Raw genomic sequence first — 25,210 nt, 5'->3', positions numbered from 1 at the left:
AAAGTTCTCCTAAAGGTTGTTAGAATTCTGCTTCGTAACGGAGAAAAAACCCTGGATACCTATGCCGTCCTTGATGATGGTTCGGAGAGGACAATTCTCCTTTCCCCTGCAGCAACTAAACTCGGAATCTATGGTCCTGAAGAAAGCCTAGCTCTGCGGACTATCCGGCAGGAGGTACAAACTGTGACTGGAGCCTCAGTCTCCTTCCAGATTTCTCCAGTGACTCAACCACAGAAGCTATACGGAATTTCGTCTGCCTTCACCGCTGAACGCCTCGGACTTGCAGACCATTCCTACTCTTTGAGTATCCTGGAGAAGTATCAGCACCTGAAGAACCTACCCCTACAGGATTTCGAGGGAGTACGCCCACTGCTGCTAATCGGAGCTGACAATACTCACCTCATTACCCCTATATCACCTGTTCGTCTAGGCCCTGCTGGAGGACCTGCAGCTATTCAGACAAGGCTTGGATGGACATTGCAGGGACCTGTAAGACTCTTCAAAGATCAGTTATCAAGACAACAGTGTCTCTTCTTGTCCCTTACCCCCTCCGAACTACAGTTGAAGAGGGATGTCGAAAGGCTTTGGCAGATCGATGTCTTGCCATACCGCTGTGAGAAGCAAGCTACCCGATCCAAGGAGGATCGAGAGGCTATCAGTCTCTTGGAAGCCAAGACTACGCGGGTCGATGTCAACGGAATCTTCCGCTACGCAACACCGTTATTGCGCAGGAGGGATTTTCCCTTCTTTTGTGCTCCAAAAGAAGCAGTCATGCCTAATCTCAGAGGAATGGAGCGTCAGCTCGCTCGGACACCAGCGAAGGCAGAGGTGTATAAGTCTGAGATAAAGAAGCTGGAGTTGACTGGTGCTACCGTTAAACTGCGAGAGGAGGGACAGGGACCTGCAGGAGAGAAATGGTATATTCCACACCATTTGATCACTCACAACGGTAAAAACCGCCTAGTGTTCAACTGTTCCTTTGAATACGAGGGGCTGAGCCTTAATGACTTCTTGCTACCTGGTCCAGTTTTAAGCCCCTCTCTCCTGGGCGTCCTCCTGCGGTTCAGGGAGCATTGTGTAGCCATAAGTGGAGATATACGGGGGATGTTTCATCAGGTCCTACTACTACCTGAGGACAGACCACTGTTACGTTTCCTATGGCGTGACCTGCGACGAAATGAGCCACCAGATACCTATGAGTGGCGAGTCCTTCCCTTCGGGACTACATCCAGCCCCTGCTGTGCAACCTTTGCCCTCCAGCGACATGTGGCTCAGCACAGTACTCCTGAAGAGGATGTGAGATTCTCAGTCGATAAATGCTTCTATGTGGACAACTGTCTACAAAGTTTACCTTCTGCAGGAGAAGCACGTCAGCTAGTGGATAAGTTACGGGCCCTCTTATCCTCTGGTGGTTTCGACATCCGCCAATGGGCCAGTAATGTCGTGGAAGTTGTCAGTCACCTACCTCCTGAAGCCAGATCCACTAAGCTGGAGTTGTGGCTCTCTCAAGATAAAGCTGACGCCAGAGAGTCAACCTTGGGCCTGAGCTGGCACTGTGAGACAGACCAGCTAGGGTTCAAACATAGACCTATCACATACAATGCTTTGACAATGCGGAGCATTTACCGGGTGATGGCGAGTCAGTACGATCCCCTTGGAGTCATTCTTCCATATACCACCCGAGCCAAGGTGATCGTGCAGCAGCTTTGGGCCACCCACCGGGACTGGGATGATCCACAACTCCCTGGTGAGCTCCGGCAAGCATGGATAACTTGGGAGGAGGAGCTTAAATATCTTCCCCAAGTAACGCTCCCCAGATGCTATAACCCCTCATACATGGATCAGCCTGACATAGCACGGGAAATCCACATCTTCAGTGACGCCTCTGAGAAGGCATATGGGGCTGTAGCTTACCTGCTTTCAGAAGGTCACCAAGGGGAACCCCACCTTGCCTTTCTTCTAGCGCGATCCAGAGTGGCCCCACGAAAGCAACAGTCAATACCGAGGCTTGAGCTCTGCGCCGCTCTGATAGGTGCACAGTTGGCAAAGCTGCTTGCAAATGAGCTCACTTTAAATTTGAACAAAATCACCTTTTGGACTGACTCCACCATTGTGCTGCACTGGCTCCATTCCGAGTCCTGCCGATACAAGGTCTTTGTAGGCACCCGGGTAGCGGAGATTCAGGAGTTGACCAACCAGGCAAAATGGCGTTACATAAATTCGGAAAGAAACCCTGCCGACGATCTGACTCGTGGCAAGCACCTGCAAGATCTTATTGCCCCCAACAGATGGCTTCAGGGTCCAGAGTTCCTACTACAAGCTCAGGAGAAGTGGCCCTCTCATCCCACCTCACGCATTTCTGAGACTGAAGACACCACTGAACTTAAAGGAGGAACATTCTGTGGGATAACTATCACCATGCCAGTGATTCCCGATGGAAAGAAATACAGTAGCTGGAAAGATTTGGTGGAGGCAGTCGCACAGGAACTGCATGGGGCGGCCGCCCAGGATAATTCCCCTCCAGCTAATACTTATAGAGAGGCAGAGACTGTTGTTCTGAGAAGGATCCAGATGGACAGTTTCCCTGAGGATTATCGTCTGCTGAAAAACAACAAGCCAGTTCGCTCAGATAGTCGGCTACTATGTCTTTCTCCAGAGTTTGACGCAGAAAATCAACTCATACGAGTCGGAGGACGACTGAGGCGAGCAGAAGACCTTGACCCACATACAGTGCACCCTATCGTACTCGACCCTCATCATCCTAACACCCAACTGCTTATTAAGGACTGTGACACGAGACTTCATCACCCAGGACCTGAGCGGGTCTTTGCTGAGCTCCGGAGGAGAGTGTGGCTTCTGAGAGGCAGAGAGGCCATTAAGAAACACCAAAGGTCATGCATCGAGTGTGGTAAGTGGAGGTCAAAACCAGCAACTCAGAAGATGGTCGATCTTCCCCCTCCAAGACTCAGATTATTTAAGCCTCCGTTCTATTCCGCAGGAATGGACTGTTTCGGACCTTTCATAATAAGACTGGGACGCAGGACGGAAAAAAGGTGGGGTCTCCTGTTTAAGTGTCTCACCACTCGGGCTGTGCACCTAGAATTGCTAACCTCTATGGACAGTGACGCCTTCCTGATGGCACTGAGAAGGTTCATTGGGAGACGTGGCCAGCCTGCAGAACTGTACTCCGACCAAGGCACAAATTTCAGAGGTGGAGATACTGAACTCCGAGAAGCTTTCAGCAAACTCAGTCCAAACCTACAACAGCTGTTAGCCAAGCAAAGGATAAGGTTCCACTTCAATCCTCCGGCATCTCCACACTTTGGAGGTGTGTGGGAGAGGGAGATCCGGTCGATAAAAGCTGCTCTTCGTGCCACTTTAGGCTCAGAAACCGTGTCTGAGGAAGTACTCCTGACAGTTTTGATCGAGGTCGAAGCCATCCTAAATTCAAAGCCTCTAGGATACGTTTCAGCAGATCTGGCCGATCCGGATGCTGTTACACCAAGTTGCCTACTGATGGGGCGGCCAGATGGTTCCTTACCTCAAGTGGTGTTCCCAGAGTCTGAACTCCTCACAAAGCGGAGATGGAGGCACTCCCAGGTATTAGCCGACAGATTCTGGACTGCGTTCATAAGGCAATACCTACCAACAATGCAGACAAGAGGCAAGTGGCAAAGATCCTCACCTGACATTGAACCTGGCACTGTCGCCATGTTAGTTGACCCACAACTACTTCGGTCCTTGTGGCAGATTGGAAGAGTAACAAAAGTCTACCCGGGAGCAGATGGACATGTCAGAACAGTGGAGATCCAGATAAAGGACAAGACGTATACCCGGCCTATTGCTCGGCTGATTGTGCTTCCTGAAATCCCTGAGGAGGATGAGCTCCCTGGAAGTAAAGACAAACAACAGGAAACCTGAATCACTTTCTCACGGAGCAAATTTACAACTAAATTTGGGGGCGGCAGTGTTGGAAAGGCGGGGCTTAGTGCACCTGTCAATCATCGTCAGGACGCAGCAGAATAGAGCGAGAGAAATAATCTCCTTTTGTGTGTTATTGTGTGCGTCGGTGACTAATTGTGAGTATCTGCTCAGCTCTAGGGACTGTTCTTGTTTTTTCTAATAATCATATCGGAGACATTTTGGTATTTGTCCACTGTTCGCGATTGAACGTGTGAAATGTATGTAAGGCTATGCTAGCGCATTCAGCGCACGCACAAGTTGTGTTTACAAATACGCTATCACTATTAGTATTATCCGGTTTCATGCTGCTACATTGGTAATTATTACGGTGAAGTTTATAAGTTTAAGAGTACTTAATTGTTCTGACTTGTGAGGTTTATTGCAAGTATTTGGGCACTGTCAGTTTAACGTGCCAATTATGTTTGCATAAAAGAGAACAACGCAAGATTGTGTGTATATTACCACTGAAAGTCAATACTGTATATTGTATTTACACACTACTACCTTGTATACATTAATGTGATTTGCTTTGATACAGAAGTCAAATATTGTTATGCTGATTATTTCTATATTTCTGTTTTATTGTAGAACCACACCATACACACATCCTCATACACCCCCCAAATCCATCTTCAGTGTTCAATAAACTCCTTTGATTGAAGTTAACCGCTTGATCCACTCCTGTGTTCTAATCGACACACTAAGAGGAAGGCTAGAGAAATCAGAACCACCTTAGAATACAATCCTAGATCAGCTCCAAAACAGTCATGCCACAGCATCTCAATAGGATTCAGGTCAGGACTTTGACTAGGCCACTCCAAATCTTCATTTTGTTTTTCTTCAGCCATTCAGAGGTGGATTTGCTGGTGTGTTGTGGATCATTGTCCTGCTGCAGAACCCAAGTTCGCTTCAGCTTGAGGTCACGAACAGATGGCCGGATAAATGACTAAATAAATAAATAAATAAAAATGAAGATCATTCTGTGGTCTGATGCTGATCATTCTACAAATGTATAAACATCAAAAATACATTAACTTAAACCCTACTCTTAAAAAACCCTAGATGCTCCTCAGCCTAGTGTTGTGCTTTTTTTCTGTTTTTATAAAACATGTCAGGAGACATCAAAACAGCAGAAACATGGACATTCATATGCACTCATAACGTTGGAGTTGGATTGTTGGAGATGAGGCCCAGAACCACAGTATCATCAGCGAATTTGATAATAGATGTGGAGCTGTGAGAGGACACGCGGTCATGCGTGTAGAGAGAGTAGAGCAGGGGACTCAGGACACAGCCACTATATAGTTGATGTCTTAGGTATGACTTATAAAGTCAGAGTACAGACTGCTACTTCCTTTGTTCCCAAAAGAAATAATTAACTTAGCTTAGAGTTAGCCATTTTCAGACAGCTGTCTTTTTATATTTGCCAGACATTTGCCTTTTTGTTAGGTGATCTGAAAAATGGGCTGATTGAGTCTGACAGGTAGCCAAATGAAATTAGATAAGTGGCTCTGTCAGCTGTCTTTACTCTTCAGTCAGTGGAGAAGTAAAAACATAGCACAGGATACAACAATATACACCTGAATAATGGGACAATTGTCTGGAATTCCCCATCATTCTGTTTCATTTACACTATTGCCCTATGCACAAGTGTGCGATCTGGTATTGTTCACTGACCATACTGATTGTATTTACTTATTTACAGTTGAACTGTTTGATATTTTATTATATTTTTAAAATCTAAAATAATCCTGTGATGGCAAAGCTGAATTTTTAGCTGCCATTACTCCAGTCTTCAGCATCACATGACCCTTCAGAAATCAGCCTATGCTGATGTGCTGCTCAAGAAATATTTATTATTATTGTCATTGTTGAAAACAGTTGTGCTGCTTAGAATTTTGTGGAAACTGTGATAGATTTTGACTAAAACCGAAAGAGATAAACTTCATTAAGGACGTTGAGCAGTGCTTTTAAAGTGATTGGTTGGGACAAAGCTTCTCTTTTGAACCTGTGTGTTTTTGTTTTCTCTTTTTCATTTTCCCTTTCTAGTTCTGTCTGTTTCTTTTATGCACACACACATACACATGGACCCAGAGATTGTTAGATAAAAACCTGTCTGTCAAGGGGTCAGGTTTATTATTTTTGTATATATACTTGTACTAGAACACATTGTTGTATAACCCAATGCTTTTATGGTTTTTGTATTATCTGAACTTATGCCTCGCCATATTTTTTTTTATGTCTTTGCAGAAGACTGTGGGATGAGATAAAAATCAATAAAACATTGCTTTTTAAGTGAGAGGAGGTTAAAGAAAGCAGTGTGGATAAAGAACGCAATGTGGGAATGAGAAAGTCATATTTTTCAACTTGTGTCGAAGTACAGTACTTTTTTATTGTGAAAGAAGTGATTATTGGAGCTGTTAGATGTTGTGCAGAGGTAATGTCACGTCTCTAAATTTGTTATTCAGTATGATTCAGTACAGAAACACTGTCAGTCAGGTATTCTGTGTGTCCACAAACATTTATACAATTTTTAAAGAAACAGTTGCTTTCTTGTCTCCTAGTTTATGAATCTTTACATTCAGAATAGCAAAACTTTCATGATTTCATTATCCTATATATATGTGTATATATGTATATTTGTGTGTGTGTGTGTATGTATGTACACATGTATGGAAGTCATGGCCTAATGGTTAGAGAGTCGGACTTGTAATCCAAAGGTTGCGGGTTAGAGTCTCCGGCCGGCAGGAATTGTAGGTGGGGGGAGTGAATGTCCAGCGCTCTCTCCACCCTCAATACCACGACTGAGGTGCCCTTGAGCAAGGCACCGAACCCCCAACTGCTCCCCGGGTGCCGCAGCATGGCTGCCCACTGCTCCGGGTGTGTATTCACGGTGTGTGTGTGTTCACTGCTGTGTGTGTGCACGTTGGATGGGTTAAATGCAGAGCACGAATTCCGAGTATGGGTCACCATACTTGGCTGAATGTCACTTCACATTTCACACATTCACATATATATATGTGTGTGTGTGTGTGTGTGTGTATATGTGTATATACAGTCGTGGTCAGAATTATTGGCACCCTTGGTAAATATGATCAAAGAAGGCTCTGAAAATAAACCTGCATTATTAATACTTTTGATCTTTTATTTATAAAAATAACAAAAATCGAACCTTTCATTGAACTTAAAATAATTGTAAATGGGGAAAATCTCATTATGAAATAAATGTTTTTCTCAAATACACGTTGGACACAATTATTGGTACCCCTAGAAATTCTTATGAGTAAAATATCTCTGAAGTATATTCCCATTCATATTCACAATTTTGAGCACTCCAGGGGGATATGAACATGAAATTATCTAGCCATGGCTTCCTGTTTCACAGAAATATAAATAGGAGGGAAAACAAAGTCCAAATTCCCTTAATCATCCATCACAATGAGAAAAAACAAAGAATATATTTCTGATGTGCAGCAAAAGAGAATTGAGCTTCACAAATTAGTGAAGTGGCTTTAAGAAAAGAGCTAGAGCAGTAAAAATTCCCATTTCCACCATCAGGGCAATAATTAAGAATTTCCAATCAACAGAAAATGTTATGAATCTGCCTGGAAGAGGACGTGTGTCTATATCATCCAAATGCACGGTGAGAAGGAGAGTTTGAGTGGCCAACGACTCTTCAAGGATCACAGCTGGAGAATTGTAGAGAAAGGCTAAGTTTCAGGGACAGAAATCCTTAAAAAATTAAATTGTCAATCAGCCCCTACATCACCACATGTTGTTCCGGAGGGTTTCAAGAAAAATTCTCCTCACTCATTCAAAAACAATCTCCAGCATATTCACTTATCAGACACGACTGGAACTTCAAATGGGACTGGCTTCTATGGTCAGATGAAACAAAAAAATGTGCTTTTTAGCAGCAAACACTCAAGATGGGTTTGGTGCACACAGGGATAAAAAAGTACCCCATGTGTACAATGAAATATACTGCTGTATTTTTAATGTTGTGGGCCTATATTTCTGCTGGAGGTCCTGGACATCTTGTTTAGACACATGGCATCATGGATTCCATCAAATACCAATAGATAAAAAAATCAAGTTGGCTGTCAGCGGATTCATTTTTTTTAATCTAATTAATTACACGATGTGTTGATTAATTAATCGAATTAATTGCAAATTACCCCAAAATATTATTTTTGTGTTGTAGAATATCAACACAAAAATATCAGACATCAAGACTGAATCAGACAAATTTAAGATGCGATCAGAACATTGAAACATGAGAAGCTGGAAGAAGGCCAAAGGAAACAGGACGCCGTAAATCAGATTCCTAGCTCCAACTAGTCTGAAGCAAGCAAACTAACCAGCAAGCCTCTTTCACAAAACAGCTTACAACCTCGAGACAAAAGAACACTTATTGATAATTCCAATTCAGGAAGGAGACTGTCAAATTTGGGTCAAATAATCAAGACTGATGGTCAAAGAGATGGCCATCACATGTTCCACGATTGAATTCATGAGCTGCCTTAGACTGACTTCTCCCTCACATAGAAGACAGACCAAACCAAAATGTGCTCATGTTTCATGAATGAGGCCCAATGTGTTTATGCGGTTTAAGGTTAAAAAAACACATTATTTTCCACATACTGTACATTATTGTTGCTCCTCTATGCTCCGCCCTTCTGAAAGACATCGATATTTAGAAAGCTCATCATTCTGAGAAGTGAGGCGTGCTCTGATTGGCCAGCTATACAGTGCGTTGTGTTACGCTCCTTAACATGGCACGACAAGACTAAAACAATAAAACCCACTATAAACGAGGCATTTGTTGCATCCAGTGGAGACATAATTACTGATTATAATGACTTGCATCACACCGCGTAAACATGTCTGCATTTGTGATCGGAAAAACGACAAACGACAAGCACTACTCTACACTGCTCAAAACTCGCATTTGAATCGTCAGTGACAAATTCTTTAAATAAGAAAACGTACTTACAGGCTGTGAGTCAGAAGTGCCAGACTGTCCTTGCAAAGTTGGAATTGCCCCACTTTATAGAAACAGCCTTTGTTCAAGCCAGCATTGTAGGCTACTCTTCCGTATGTGTTTAGAGTATGTGCTGCACATACTCTAAAATTTGGGTTGAACTGTTCTGGAACAGTGTTGTAAATACAACTGAACCACTGATTTCTAGTTGTGTCCTCTTTTGGAAGCACAAAGTACTTTCGCTTTCACAACGAAACACAATGTCTCCACGACATGGCGCTGGCAGCAGCAACAATACTACAGCGAGAATAAAAGTTACACCTTCGTTCATTGCGTATACATTTGGGCAAATCTTCTCACACCGTGATGTAGACGTGGGGGCGTGTTTGAATGAGCCATTTTAGGTGGGCATGGTCGAGTCTTAACTTTTATAAAGAATATCTTTGGTTTTGAGAATTTAGTCTTTGCAACTTCAGGGAACTTATTTATGCACAAACAGCTTGTAACACTCCAAAGAGAAAGGGAAACTTGAAATCGCATCATATGACCCCATTAATGATATAATACTCTAAATAAGAAACTGTATCTGCCAGTAGGTGCCAGTAAATGTCTTTATGATTCTTTCATTCGATTTGTTCAAACCGCTTAGTCATTCAGGAATTAAGTAAACGGCTTTACTGGCCATGCACACACTGCAGTTAAATTCGGTTGTCACTCCTGCACTTAACTGCATAACTTATGGAGTTGCTGCCCTGCATGATAGCCTATTTGTCAACAGTCAACTATGAAATGTAAGATGATGTATAGGGCTGGGGGTGTGGCCAGTGCGTTAACTGCATTAAAATATTTTAATCGCGTTATTTTTTCATAACTAATTCATTAAGTTAATGCGTTAAACTGACAGCCCTAATATATATATATATACTGTATATATGTATGTATTTACACTATGTTAAAATTATCAAAGAACATTATCATCGACAGAATTAAAGCACTCTCAAAAACTCCCATTAATCACTGCTTACATTGTGAAATTAATATCTTGCTTACATCATACGCACTTCTGCACTTTGTTGTTTCTGATGAGAGAAATCGGCAGAGAGCAGAATTCATTCAGGAGTGCGCGCACTGAACAAAACAGCTGTTTCAGCGATGACTCACCTGGACGCCTCTTATTGGCCATTGTACTCATAAACTCAACAGAATCATGTGTGATTGGTTACAATGCGCAGTGCTGTAGAAAAAGTTGAGAGAACGCAGATTTTCATTTAGCAGCTGATGATGTGCCGATCTAATCACACCGGTGTGATCGTTTATTAAATATAAAAAATATTATTTGGCTATTTTTTTTTTTTTTTGGAAGCTGCATTCAAAATCCACTTGCCTCAAAAATCTGAGGGGGGCACTGTTGAAATCGCGTTCTGGGAGTAGCAGTATTTCGGCTGAGCCCCCCTCTGGTCCAGTGCCCTGGGCACGTGCCCAGTAGGCCTGTGCGTTAATCCGTCCCTGGACTGATAGTTCATGTCTAGTAATTTTATAGCTTACCCTAATGTAATGAAACTGCTAAGTAGGCCTACACATATGAAGTAATAATATGACAAGGGAAAAAATATGTGATTTGTTTCCTCATATTTTACTGGAAGGTTTTTGTGGTCTCGACATTGATTACCTATTTACCATGCAGCATGCCTGTTTGTTTGGTCTGTGTCTGTGCATGCGCAAGTGTCTGTTTGACTGAGGCAGCGAGGATATGTGTTTGTTTGGTAGTTTCCACAAAAAAGTATTTTGAGTAATGTATATCAATTGTATTTAGTTCAGAATTACAGTTTCCTACAATATTTTTGTGTGTGTATGCCTGTCTTAGTGTTTCTGTATGTGTGTTTGTGTGTAGTGTAGAGTAAACACATCATTCTAGCCGCTATTTCTGGAGAGGAGGCACGCAACCCTGGAGACCGGTTTAGCTCTCCACTGTCAATCACGCAGATGACATGCAAAGAGCTCAAGGGACACGTGCACCACATAGCAGAGGAATGGAAAAATAAAGCCAGCTGTTAGTAGAACACTGGCCCCTCGTGACCTAATGCTTTCTAAGTCTCATGCACTTGTGGAGTTTATTTTGTTTCCTTTGCCTGATTTTCAAGTGTGCAGATTTGTTTTAGTGGTGAGGCTTGATGTGCATAATATTAGCCTTGAGATTTCAAAGAATGTAACAGAGGGATAAAGATAGAGGTGATGACAGGGCCTAGCTGGAGTGACAATGAATAGGTTATAGTCCAGAGCAGTTGACATTCGAGACACATGTATCACATATTCAGACAGGAGTGTAGGTGCTGAAGTCTTTGTAAAGACTTTGACTTGAACTGCATATGCTATTACATAACAGATTTTAAATGAAGATTATTTTTTAGTCATGGCCACACTGACAATTGACACAGATTTCCTCATTAGATTGCGATTTACAAGCTCCCACGTTGATTCAGTGTTTTGATTCAGTTCCCTTACATTTTGGTATTCAGATATTATGTCAGTTTTGAGAATTTCACTCTAATGCTTATTCATTAAAAGAACCAGCTTATGAAAGTAATTTCTTTCAGGGCCATACTGTTATGCTATATGATTTTGATTCTCTAAAAAGAATCAGCTCATAAGAATCAATTGCTTCTGGAATACAAGATGGCGCCGCTGTGTTCGGACGCCGTTAGGGTCGCTCCACTGAGACTTTGCTTAAACTTACTTTTTTACCTATTTTTACTTTCTCTTTTTACACATTTCACGTCGGCACTGATCACCTACAACATAGAAACACTTTTGGACATTGGAAACCGCTACACCAACCTGCTTCAGGACACTTTATCCACGAATCCTGCGTGGCCTCTGGAGATTCTTCGTAACGCAGAGACAAACAATAACCCCCTGAGGCGACGGATCAAGAAACACCGCGGGAAGCGCGCTGGAATTCGAGTCAGACTCAGGAAAAGGGCTCACAGTCCTCCTCTTCCAAGCATTCTCCTTGCTAATGTCCAATCCTTGGAGAATAAGATGGACGATCTTAGAGCCAGGATTAGTTTCCAACGGGACATTAGGGACTGTAACATCCTTTGTTTGTCAGAAACGTGGCTTTCGTCCTCGGTCCCGGACACTGCTGTAATGCCGAGTGATAACTTCTCTGTCTTTCGGACGGACAGAACAGCAGAGGCCGGTAAATCCAGGGGTGGAGGAGTATGTTTCATGATCAACAAGAAATGGTGTGATCCCAGGAATATCTCCATTCTGTCGCGTTCCTGCTCGCCTCATCTGGAACATCTTTCCATTATTTGCCGCCCATTTTATCTGCCCCGGGAGTTCTCATCGATCATTGTTACTGCTGTGTACATTCCACCACAGGCGGACACCGGCTTGGCTTTGTCTAAGCTTCACGATGTGCTCAGCGGCTACATTAACAAACATCCTGACGCTGCCTTTATCATCGCGGGGGACTTTAACAAAGCCAACCTCAAGCAGGTCATGCCGAACTTTTATCAACATGTATCCTGTCCAACTAGAGGACCAAACACACTGGATCATTGCTACACTCAGTTCAAGGATGCCTACAAAGCCCGCTCACTACCGGCTTTTGGCAAATCGGACCATGCCACAATTTTTCTAACACCGGGATACAAACAAAGGCTCGTTCAGGAACCTCCGGTGCAGAGAGTAGTGACGCGCTGGTCCTCCCACTCAGAGACTATGCTGCAGGCGGCGCTTGATGACGTCGACTGGGACATGTTCCGGGTGAGTTCTTCTGACGTCAGCGAGTTCACGGATGTAGCATTAAGTTTTGTAAACACGCTAACCGAGCAAGCTACAGAAACAATAACGATAAGGACATTCTCCAATCAGAAACCGTGGGTGGACAGAACAATCCGTGCCGCGGTTAACACACGCACTGCCGCTTACAATGAGTCTCTTCTGTCTGGGAATACGAGCGAGTACAAAGCATAGTGCTATGCTCTCCGACGCGCAGTAAGAGCCGCTAAACACAGATACAGAGAGAGAATTGAGTCTCATTTCCAGCTCAACGACTCTCGACGGATGTGGCAGGGACTGAGGACCATCTGTGACTTCGGAAACAAATCCTCCGCGGAGGTGAGAGCAGACCCGTTGCTGGCCGACGAGTTAAACATCTTCTACAGCCGCTTCGATGGCAACGGCGGCGGCGCGTCAGGAAGCAGCAGGCAGAGCAGCGATGATCCTGTAATCACCGTATCGGAGGATGAGGTTCGGAGGGCGTTAAAGAGCGTGAACGTCAGGAAAGCAGCCGGTCCTGATGGGATAACCGATTTTCTCCATGTAAATATCATATCAATAAGCTTCATAATTTTTCTCTACCTCATATTGCTGCTATTCGAATACCCTGTACAACTTTTTGCACATTATTTTTTGCACATTCCTCTCATTACTATTTGTCAACAACATACTGACCTGCACATTTATATTTATATTTTTTTTATCTTATCTTATTTTATCTTATCTTTTATTTTATTTTATGCTTGTACTTCTTCTTAATATTTGAATTCTTTATAATTGCACTGTCCTTGGAGCGGACCTGACCTACATTTCACTGCTGGTTATACTCTGTATAATTGTGTATGTGACAAATAAAACTCTTGAATCTTGAATCTTGAATCTTGAATCAGGTTACACTGGTCACGCTGTATGTTTTTAATTCTCTAAAAAGAACCAGCTTGTAAGAGTCACTTGATTTGGGAATCAGGCTACACTGGTCATGCTGTATGTTTTTCATTCACTTAAAATTACTGGCTCAAAAGGGTTATTTGTTTGTTGGGAACCTGGCTACACTGGTCACGCTGTATGTTTTTGATTCACTAAAAAGAACCTGCTATTAAGCGACACTTATTTTGGGAATCAAACTATAATGGTAATGCTGTATGTTTTTGAATCACTAAAAAAGGACTGGTTCATAAGATTAATTTGCTTGTGACTTGAGCTACACTGTTCATGCACTATGCTTTTCATTCACTTAAAATAACTGGCTCACAAGAGTAATTAATTGAATTGAATTATTTGTTTGTTGGGAATCAGGCTACACTGGTCACACTGTATGTTTTTGATCATAAGAGTCATTTAAAGTTGAGTTTGTTACACTTTTACATAATTTTATACATGAATCACTTCAAACTACTTATGCTTCCTTAGAAAGGTACTGTATGCGTCATCAAGTTTATTTGAAAACTCCTCATAATCCTAAGGTATAATCTCTTTTTTTGTCTTCCTGAGGTGGTTAGACGTAGGTATAGCCCACCTAACCAGCGCCCCATGCTGGGTGATCTACCTGCGCGTTCTCCAGGATGCAGTCTGGCCTGGGGGTGAGCTGCCTGTGGTGCCTCGGCCAGAGAGGAGCCCAGAGCAGAGAGAGAAGACAAGACTCCAATGCCTACACTGCCTCATGCAGCTGTTCCCAGGTCAGCTCATACCACAACATTACAGCCACTTGATAGAAGATCTTCAGAATGAATGAGCTGGATTGCCTTCATTCACATTTAGACATAATTTGACACAGTCACACTGTACCTACCGTTGTAACTGGTGCATCAAGAGCTTTCATTGCAAGCACTGACATAAAATTGTTGTTTGTGTGAATTGTAGAGTTAATTACAGACATGCTTGGCTCTAAGAAATGCAGGCTGGTGTGGGAGCATGTGCTGGAATCTCTACAGGACCCCAGTATTAACAGGTTATATATTAAATCCACAAAATAATCTTCAGTGATCTCTCTTGTTGCTATACTGTATAAACTATTGTATTAACAATTAACACTTGTGTTGTTTTGTATGGGCCCATTCAGGAACTTGGTTTACTGTATTTTTGACCTGCTGCTGGAGTTCCTTGTTCCAGAATTTTCTGAGGAGACGTTCCAGAGGTCTTTACTTCAGAGTCTCCCTGGAGATGTAGAGAGAACACCATCATCTGCCTAAAGACACTATGTTTCTTTTCTTCCCTCTTTCAAAACTAGTGCATTGGGTTTGATATGAGGACATTTGGATGTGCTTTTATCAGTCTGGCTTATCAGTTTGGCTGGCTTTGTAGACAGCTGTTTTTGTCTCACAATTTCTATGTCTCTTTCTATGTTGCTGTCTCTTTCAAACGGGTTTGGGGTAGAAGTTCAAAATAAGGTTTAAGGCACCATTTTGAACTTAAACTTACCCACAATGTGTGGTCTTTGAATACTATCCATTCAGACTAACTTTCAAGTAAACTTCATTTCACATCAAAGTCCTTGGAGACCACTCAAATAAGCTCTTGAATGTAATTGTAGTACATTTTATATATTCATACAGTATGCACATTATTCAGGATGGACACTATTGGATTTAATGTGGATGAAAACGAAGCTGTGAAGGGCTGACTTTAAAATGGCATGCACTGTATTAAAGTCCAAAATCACAATTTTCACGACTCACAAGAGTCACAACTTTCAAAACTATTGTCTACTACAAGTTATTTTTTCTGAAAGGTGTTTCATCAGCTGAACAATGGGTATGTTGTCAGGACAATCAATTGAATGCACTGTACTTCTGTCTCTCACAGCCTCGATTGTATTACTGTAAAAAATTAAATACAATGCTACCCTGACTAAGGTCAATGTAAATAGCAGAAAGGAAATTAATATTCAATTTCAATTTAATGTTTTAAAGAAATTTAATTATTTAAAATGTTGTTATATATTATCTTCTGAAATGTATGATAGTTCTACATATAATACCCAAAAGAAAAACTAAACACACCTTCTTATGTTCTTATTTTTAATCTCTTCTTTCTCTGAGCCTTATTTTTTGTCCAAACCTCATACTGCAGTTGAATCTTTATAAAGCATGCTATTTTTTATTTATATTATAGCAGATACACATCAGTGCACATTTTCCAATATTTCCTGTCTGAGAAACCACAGATGACTCAAATTCTTCATGGACATTAGGATTTGTCAAATATAAGAATTATCATTGCTGGGAATAGACCTATTTTTAATTGTTTAATTTGTAGTCTTTGCTCTGTGTGGTTTATAGACAAAACATTAAGAGGAATCAGTGTTTTGGCAGTCTGGTTGTTTAGGTATTTTTGTCCTCCCTGTGACTTTCTGAAATGAACAAAAAGTCTTAGTTTTCATTTGCATAAAATGGAATAATTCAGTGGTTTTTGTATACACTGCCATTCGAAAGTTTGAGAATGGTCATTTTATTTTATTAAATTAATAGGCTACACCTTTATTCAGCAGAGGCACATTAAACTGATCAAATGACAGTAGATACATTTACAATGCATTTTCAAATAAATGCTGTTCTTGTTAGCGTCATATCAATCAACGAATCTTGAAAAAAATGAATCACAGTTTACACGAAAATATTAAACACCATACCCGTTTTTAACATTGATAATAGTAAGAAGTGTTTCTTGAGCACCAGATTTTTATGTTGGAATTATTTCTGAAGGATCGTGTGAAGACGTGAAAACTTCAGCTTTGCAATGACAGAATGAATTTAACTTCTGTTTTTGATCAAATTCATGCAACCTTGATGAGCATAAGAGACTTCTTTCAAAAACATTTAAAAAAAAACTTACCGACCCCAAGCTTTTGACCAGTAATTTATGTCTTATAGTATGTTTTATGTGTATTGTTCCATTAAAATGAATGAAAAGATTTCAGGAATGTTCCATTCATTAATCTTTATGGTGATGAAGTTTAATGGTTATAGTGCACTCATGTCTTTAACTTAATCTGAGAGTGAACAAAACCCAGCAATACTGTCAATGGAGGACCCCAAAATCCAGGATTAGACTTTAATCTGGCTTCTGTAGCAGTGAAGTCCCTACCTAAAATGGTCAGCCTGCTATTTCCACAACACCTGGCCTTGCAAGTCTAGCTTCAGAGTTGGACAGAGTTGTTTTAAATGTCTGTAACCAAGGCCAGTTTATTAAGGAAGCCGTTGAAGCAGAATTAGATTAAATTTCTTGTTATTTTCATTCTTGCATGCATGGCCATCAGATGTCTGGGGGCTATAATAAAATCCATGTGTTATTATTTGGTGGTTTGCTAAACACACATGCACACATTCTAGAAGCACTTTGTGTAGTTGTCTAGCAGGAATTGTGTACTAGATTTACGAGTGTGATTGCATGATAGCAACAGGTGTACAGAGACTTAAGATTCAAACACCAGAAAAAAACAAAAACAAATAGCCAGAACTAAACAGTGAACAACACAAGAATTCAAACAGCTGTCTGGAAGATAAATTGTTATTTATATGTATTCCTTGTATTTGCTCATATTTGTGAATAAACGCATCCTACTGAGCTATGGAGACTGGGAAATACATTAAATATACACACTGTTAGACATTTCAAAGAGTTTTTACAATAACTTGCTGGCAACACTGTTGCCAGGAAGTTACTGTAATTAAGATTTACAGTAGCAAATGGTATTTGATTTACAGTAGCAAACTGTACTGTTTTTACAGTAACTTACTGGAAGAAAAATCTAATTCATCAGTATACTACTGTAATTCATTCATTTTAAAATAGATTTCAGTTGATTTTTATTATATAAAATTCATTTTATTTTTTATCCTACAATAATGGCATTCAGTTAAAACAGACACAATAATTACAAAATATCAAATTCTTTATTTAAAACAGTGCATGTATAATTCTTAAAAATACAGTCTTCCAATGCTGGAACAGTGCATCTTCACCATTTCTCCTGTCTTGGGACGTTTTGCAGTGTATTATGTATCCTCTGGATTTATCCTCACAAAGAATCTTTAGGCAACAGAAACATAATGGGGAAAAAATACATAGCCATCTGCAAAACCCAGGTGCTGCTCTAAAACATGGCCACCACCTTTGCTCACCGTCTACTTTGTTAGTGACAGAAATGTGTTCCCTGAAAAACAAGAAGTAGAAATTACACACTTTTAAAAGGCAACCCCCGTATAAAATATGCAAACCTCTCAAAACCATAGTTGTTCTCTTACCATGAATTATCAGTCTCAGGGTATCTGGCCTGCTCATGTCTTTCTTGATGCTTCATTGCAGTTGCCTTTAAAATACAAATACAAAAAAAATGCAGTAAATCTTAAACTATAACAAACTAATTCTAAAACTAGAAAGGCAGCAAACCATAATTTTTTTCTCAATAGGCTACTGGCCAACATTAACTAACACCTGAACAAAATTACACATTAGTTAAGTTAATATTAATATAAAATAAGCGTTGCTCTTTAAAAATAATTTTAATTCAGTAAGCTGACAAAAGTCGTTTGAAACGATATAGCGCAGTTTACCATAGTAAAGTTTGTTACTGCCGTGTTGACGGGTAAATATTACTAGGATAAAGTGGTGTACAAAAATCTGACAAAAACAAAAAACTGCAAAAAAATACATTCTCTGTATGTGGAATTTGACTTCACAGAAAATTCCCATGATGCAAAGGGTATTACAGTTACTTACTGTAAAGGGAATTTGCAGTATTATACTAACAGTACATATATAATTGTCAGAGAGTCACCGCAGTCTCCACCAACAACACTCACCAGATTCCCAATCCCCTGATTTCTGATCACCGCCACCTGTCAGCACTAATCAGCAGCACTATATCCCTGCACTCCTCCCGTTCACTCACCGGTCTCAAACTTTCCATGTTAACTAACCTGACCCACTTACCTTTTGTCTACTTACCAGTTGCTCCAGTGTTCCTATCCCTGTTCTCCACCGCTCCAGTTCTCCACGCTCTACTGTTACCTCCGGATCCCCTGGAAAAGGAAGAAGGACATTCACACTCAGATAAGCCCCTAGAGACATTCCTATTCCCCGCCTGCTTAGCTGGACATTCTGCTCATCTCATTCCCCTCTGCTACTCAATAAACCTGTTGATTGTATTGCACTTACCCCTGTGTCTATCTGCTGACAATAATGTACAATGACATTTCATACATACATTTTCATGGTTTATTGTTGTGTTTCAGCATATAAGAAAATAGACCACACATTTATCGATTACACTAATTATTTAAATTAGTTACACATATATTATTGTTAATGCTTGTGAATCTGCATTTATCTTTTTGACAGGTTAATAACAAAATAATGTTTGAAAACGTGAGGGGCATTTACCAGAGCAGGTTGTTAAGATGAACTTACATGATTCTAATAGAGGGCCAAGAAACAAAAGTGATAGCAAGGAATGCTACTGGATCTACCAGTTATGAAGAAGAGTGCACTAACAGAGGCTTCACTGAGAATGTGTAAGGAACGTTGTAGCAAAAGCTATCATGATGCATGCATTCATGTGGCCACATTATTTTCATTTTCAATGTTTAAAGGAAAAGTTCTGATGAAAATTGACTCACCCTCAGGGCATCCAAGATGTCGGTGACTTTGTTTCGTCATTGGAAAACATTTGGAGAAGTTAAGCATCGAATCATTTGCTCACCAATGGATCTTTTGCAGGTAATTTTTGTAAGAAAAAAAAACATTACGAAGGCATTTTAATCATTGCTTCTGGACAAAATACCAATCCATAATCCATAATAATGCTAAAAGGTCAATCCCTGTTGTCCTCTTACATCAAAATCCAACAACATATTTATTTAAAACTGTTTTAGGCCATTTTTACTTGTAAACAGTGCTTGGTCTGTGCTCATTTCTCTCAACTTTTCAACTTTTTTCACTGAAGAGAGTAGTAAGCAAAGTGAAGAAAGCAGCAGTTTGAAGTAAAAAAACGTCTTAATAATGTGTTTATTACAATCATGCAGCTTTTTGCTTCATTGATGGACTAAAGTCATGCGGATTTCTCACTTTATGGATTATTGTGATGTTTTTATCAGCTGTTTGGACTTGACGGCACCCATTCACTGCAGAGGATCAATCAATTCCGATGATTAAACAAACTATGATCCCTTAAATTATCGCAATTATAGTTTTTTTTTTTTTTTACAACTTTCTCTTAATTTATAATCATTCGATTAAATGGATAAGAATTTCAATTTCATGCCTGAACATTACAAATACATTTAAATGAATAATATGTTGTGGCATTGACCAAAGACTCATAAGCATATTATCACCATTGTGTTCTTGAGCCAGACACGTAAACCCAGCTTGTTCCATGTGGACCATCCCTGTAGTAAGCTAAATATGCTGTTATTTGCTTTAGTTAATAAAACATCTGCAAAAAATTTACTCTGGCCTGAGCTGAAAACTGCAAACTTTTATGGACTCATCTTAACCACATCTCTGCAGCAGTCATTATGTCTAGTGATTTCACAGTCCTGCAAGTATTTAGAGAATCAGACCACTCGTAATCAAAATGATGACGCAGAGAGCTTGTGGCAAAAGCGAGAAGGTGGGATGTTTCGATCTCCTTACCACACACTATCGAAATTTCCCAGATTCTGTAGATGGATGAAGCAGAAGCTGAAGTGTTTGTCATTTATGATGACAACTGTAATTGAAAACAGTGTCAGTTTTACTGCCCATCAGTGCAAGGTCAGTGACTTCAGCTGCTCAGTTATGGCAGCAATAATAATGTGAACGTTTCATTGTGTTTTTTATGGCAGATTAAGCAGATTGTATGGTGAACTTAGCATGCTAACTGTGCAAAAGCTCAGGTGAAGATGCGAGCAGGATGTGCCATGAAGTTCTGAGAGGTGTGTAAAAAGATTCATGACGGGGTGTAAATCAATAATATGTTCTATGTTTGAAGTAGGGGTCTCCAAAGTCTTTGTTAAAGATGATAAATGTATCTGTCTTTATCTTTTTCCATTCTGGCTTCTGTTCAGTTTCTCTCTCGTAACATAGACTGACATGTTTACTTGCTCGATGCGCATCTGTTTATGAAATAGACCTCATTTGCGTCTGCTGTGTTGTTCTTTTGTTGTTTTACACTGAGTTGTCTGTTTACTATGAGAAAACGTTTGTCTTGTTGGCTGGCTTTGGAAACCTGAACTGACAGATGATGTTCATGGTTTTGACTCTGAACCTTTGACCAGGACAAGCCAATTCAGTCCTGAAAAGCTGAAATCTTTAACAGATACTTACATGCAGTGATTTTGTGCGATATGAAATATGAGAAATAGGAAAGTTACACAGTGTACTAAGATTGCTTCCAACTTTAATATGGTTACTTTTCCCAAAAGCTCAGATATGCGATAATCAAGATCAGATCAGAGCAAATGTACGACCCTTAATCTCATTAAATGACAGAGGACTGTGGGTTTTCAAGGGGATGGATGTCAATAACAAAAATAATTACGCACTGATTCAGAAGTGGCGAAAATCTATCCAATGTGCAATTACCCATTGTCGTCATGATTTGAGAGAGACTGGATGGAGGATTATGTAAAATGCAGGTGGTAGCAGCCTCAAGGCTCGACTATTGCCTGGGCCTTACGTAAGGGCATGGCATGTTTTTAATCACTGTCAGATGAAAGGACAGTCTGAGGTATTTTACTCATGTGCACGTTTTATTCACATACAGACAAAAAAACACTTGAACTGTATTTGTTGTAACCCACCACTGACCAAAATGAAATTATTAAAAATGATTACAAAATTGTTCAGAAATTCAAGTATTAGCAACCATTCATTTTCTGTATGGAATAGGTCTCTACAAAAAATAAGAAAAGAAACAGATAAAGAATAAAAAAATGATACCCTGCAAAATAATGAATGAATGAATATTCAAACATCCTTAAATCAAGATACATTTACTTAGCCTAAATTTAAGCAATGTTTATGAAGTGTATACATAAACTCATCCTATTCCCTGAAAGTAATCGTAAGCCTTAAAAAATTATTGCTAGCAGCCACCATACGTTTTAGCCAATCGAAAGCTTTTGAGGATTTTCTTCTTGGGCCGTTTCTCAAACAGAAGGCTGCATCCTCCGGAGGTCACATTCATTAATTTTGAGGGGGCACGAGTTGGGGGTGGGGGGACACACAGCAGCCACAGCACTTATGTTTTATTTGAATTTTTCCTTTTTATTCGAAACATTCCCAAACGCATTAACTATATCATGAAATATCTTGTTTCTCACCTTTATAGATTATGTTAGTTGATCTAGTGGGCGATGGTCAAAGTAACCTAATAATGTAATAACTATGCAAAAAAACCTGTCTCTTTACTAAATTAACAGATATGGGTATCATGACATAACATATTTTAATACGACTGACTTTATATTTAATGTGAATTTAACATTGAAAGTTAGTGAGAATAAAAACATTGTAAATTAGGCTACTAATCATAATACTTTCATTGTACAGAAAGAGAGCAAAGAACGTTTACATTAACAAAGAACATTTTCACTGACAGTCTAGAGTTCAAGCACTCTCAAAAACTCCCATTAAAATCACTGAAGCTGTTTACACTATGAAATTAATATCGTACACATATTTGCACTTAGTTGTTTCTTACAAGAGAATTCGCCAGAAAAAGTATTCAGTCAGCGATCGAGTGAAGAAAACAACGACACCCTTAAACTACTCTCTTTAGTATCAGTTATGTCATTTTCATTGGCTCTATCTATATAACAGCGGTGTAAGCAAAGACATTGAGATTCTATGCCTGTCTTTAACCATTCCCTACGTCAGCTAGCCTATACTTGGGGCTGTACCATCAATGCCCTTTATGACAAATACAAATAATTAACCATATGAACGTTTACAACTATAAGTATGCTGAAATGTTGCTTTACACAATATTTGTATTTTGTATGAAAACACATTTACACATTTGTATGTTTACACAATTTGTAAACATACCTGGCCAATAAAGCTCATTCTCTCATCCTGCTGAAAAAAACAATAGAACTGTGCGCAAAACACAATAGAAAATGTAGACATTGATTTTATTTCAATTTTATTTCCTAAAGGAAAGGACGTGGCGTGTGGGCAAGCATGGTGTCCCATACTTGGAATTTGTGCTCTGCATTTAACCCATCCAAGTGCACACACACACAGCAGTGAGTAATAAACACACACACACACACACCTGGAGCAGTGTCAGCCATTTTTGCTGCTGTGCTCGGGGAGCAGTTGGGGGTTTGGTGCCTTGCTTAAGGGTCTCACCTCAGTCGTGATATCGAGGGTGGAAGAGAGTGCTGGTTATTCCCCCACTAATCTGAAACTCGAACCTGCAACCTTCAGGTTACAAGTCCAACTCTCTAACCATTGACCCTTTGACTGCCCCTTGGCCTTTTGCCACTTTATATTATACAGGAACGTGTGGAGAATGATGGGGAGAGAGAAGTGTTTCAGTGCCTGGTTGTATGCCAATGCCATTTTCTTTAGGATGCAATTCTTGTTTTCTTCTTTCGTCTTCAGAACAGTCTATTCAATCAAATAAATGTATTCATTCTTTTCATTAAAGATGAGAGAGCTAACCCTAATTTTCAGTTTCAGTCAGAGCAGACAACCACCCACAGCTACCCTCCAGAACCGGCCGTCAGTAATGAACCCGCATGCCAGTCTAACAAGTGAGGACTGGTGTGTGAGAAAAGAGCTTGGCTCTTGTGTTGTCATGGACACTTGTCCTATCAGACTAAAACTGAGAACTGTTTGTGTTTGGCCCAGCAGGCCATAATGACCGTAAAGTACGAGGAAATAACCTCATAAAGAGTGACCACACAGGCTCTTTTCTGTGGCCCTGACAGCCTTGCAGGTGGCTGTGATGTCATGGGATGTCACAGCAAGTTATACTGATCATTTCCAGTAACATGGCATTGCTTATTTGCATAATGACAATGAAATGCTCACTGTGAGCTTTCATCTGTAAAGGTCTTTAGATAAAAGCTTGACATTAGACAATCAAAAGGATTGACCGGATTGGTGTGAAATGTTGGGTAGTGCTTACGCACTTGTTTCTGCTGCACACTTGTGAGGCTTTGAGGGAAATGAAAGGCTGGCAACCCGCTCCAAAAACCATGTACCACTAGAAGCCAAGAGAAAGCCGACTCTCAGTGTATTATGAAAGGCAACACAGATATTTGTACCTCGCAAACTACGAAAAGAGTTGCAGTTTAATATTTCCATGAGAATATAATAATAACCGATAGGCCTATTAGTTTGTGTAGACATTTTTGGTTTGGCTTAGCTGTCTATTCTTGCTGTCTAAACAGATCCCTGATGCTTGGCTGTTGGAGTCACAGTTGGCTACAGTGGCTTTGGCAGCACTTCCCAGTTTGAGACATTTGGATGACAAGTTGTGACTGTAATTTCATAAGAGGCCACCCAGGATAGACTTATTGGTGAGAGGAAATATCTTCTAGCCTTCCAGATCTTTGTAGTCCCTCACCAGCAGGTTTTCCAGTTGATGGAAAATCTATGTCTCTTTTTTTGTTCATGTAAACAAAGGACTTTACCTCAGTTGCCATTTTCATATATTATTGGTCCATATAGCAGTAGTAAATTAGAATGTTGCAATTTATCGTTCTTGCGTTGCTTTTCTTACCGTTGCTCCTTGCAAAATCACAAAAACAAAACTGTTGTGATTTTTGGGCCAACAGCATGATTTAATGCAACAGTCAAATAAACAAGTTAATATTGAGTCACATTTTACATACCATGTTGACAAATAAACTTTTCCACATCTCCAAGCAACACTATTTCTAAATGTGTGGTTTTGAACAAATTGGTTGATTAAACGATTCAGTCTCATTTAAAAAGGCAATTGTTTTGCCCCTGAATGAATCACAGTTTATGAACAAATTGGTTCAGTCAATGATTTAATGACTCGCTCATTATCACCCACTGGTGTAACTATTTAACTTGCAGAAAGATTTGCTGAAAAATCTCAGGGGACTGATGTTCTTTCTCAGTCTAAAAAAGTAAGATATGTATGAATTTTTCATTCATGATTTATTAACTTGTTCCCTCATTTTAGTTAGATCATGGCCACAGTATAACTAAGTAAATACGAGAAATCTTATAGTACAGTGCGGCACTGATTAATTAATTTAAAAATATTAGCATTTTTGTTTAATTTGTGGCCAAGATATCTAAATGTTCTTCCACATTTCATAACTCCATGGAACTCTTTTCCTTTAATGTTTCCCTCTATGTAATTTTCTAACCCTAACATGAAGCTATGGGGAAACATAAGGGAAACACCCTTCAACACTGGAGCTGTCATATGTATTGTAATGTAGATCACAAAGTGAATTCTAATTTATAGTCTGAAACCTCCACACTGATTCCTGTGTGACTGCT

At 40.1% G+C, this 25,210-nt stretch overlaps 1 protein-coding gene across 2 annotated transcripts in view; it reads left to right on the top strand.

The window, feature by feature from the left end:
• snx19a (sorting nexin 19a) overlaps window positions 1-17,298 on the top strand; it is a 31,960-nt gene extending 14,662 nt beyond the window's left edge. For both annotated transcript variants that reach the window (XM_079417590.1, XM_079417589.1), the window contains exons 10-12: window positions 14,225-14,409; window positions 14,594-14,681; window positions 14,793-17,298. In XM_079417590.1, coding sequence (XP_079273716.1) covers window positions 14,225-14,409; window positions 14,594-14,681; window positions 14,793-14,922 — 403 coding nt within the window. In that variant the 3' untranslated portion in view covers window positions 14,923-17,298. The remainder of the gene's footprint in view (window positions 1-14,224; window positions 14,410-14,593; window positions 14,682-14,792) is intronic.
• Window positions 17,299-25,210: the final 7,912 nt, after the last annotated feature.

The sequence above is a fragment of the Barbus barbus genome (assembly GCF_936440315.1).
Source record: "Barbus barbus genome assembly, chromosome: 5".
NCBI classification, from domain to species: domain Eukaryota; kingdom Metazoa; phylum Chordata; class Actinopteri; order Cypriniformes; family Cyprinidae; genus Barbus; species Barbus barbus.
Note: the sequence above shows the minus strand (reverse complement) of the source record. Positions and strands in the feature narration are given on the sequence as shown.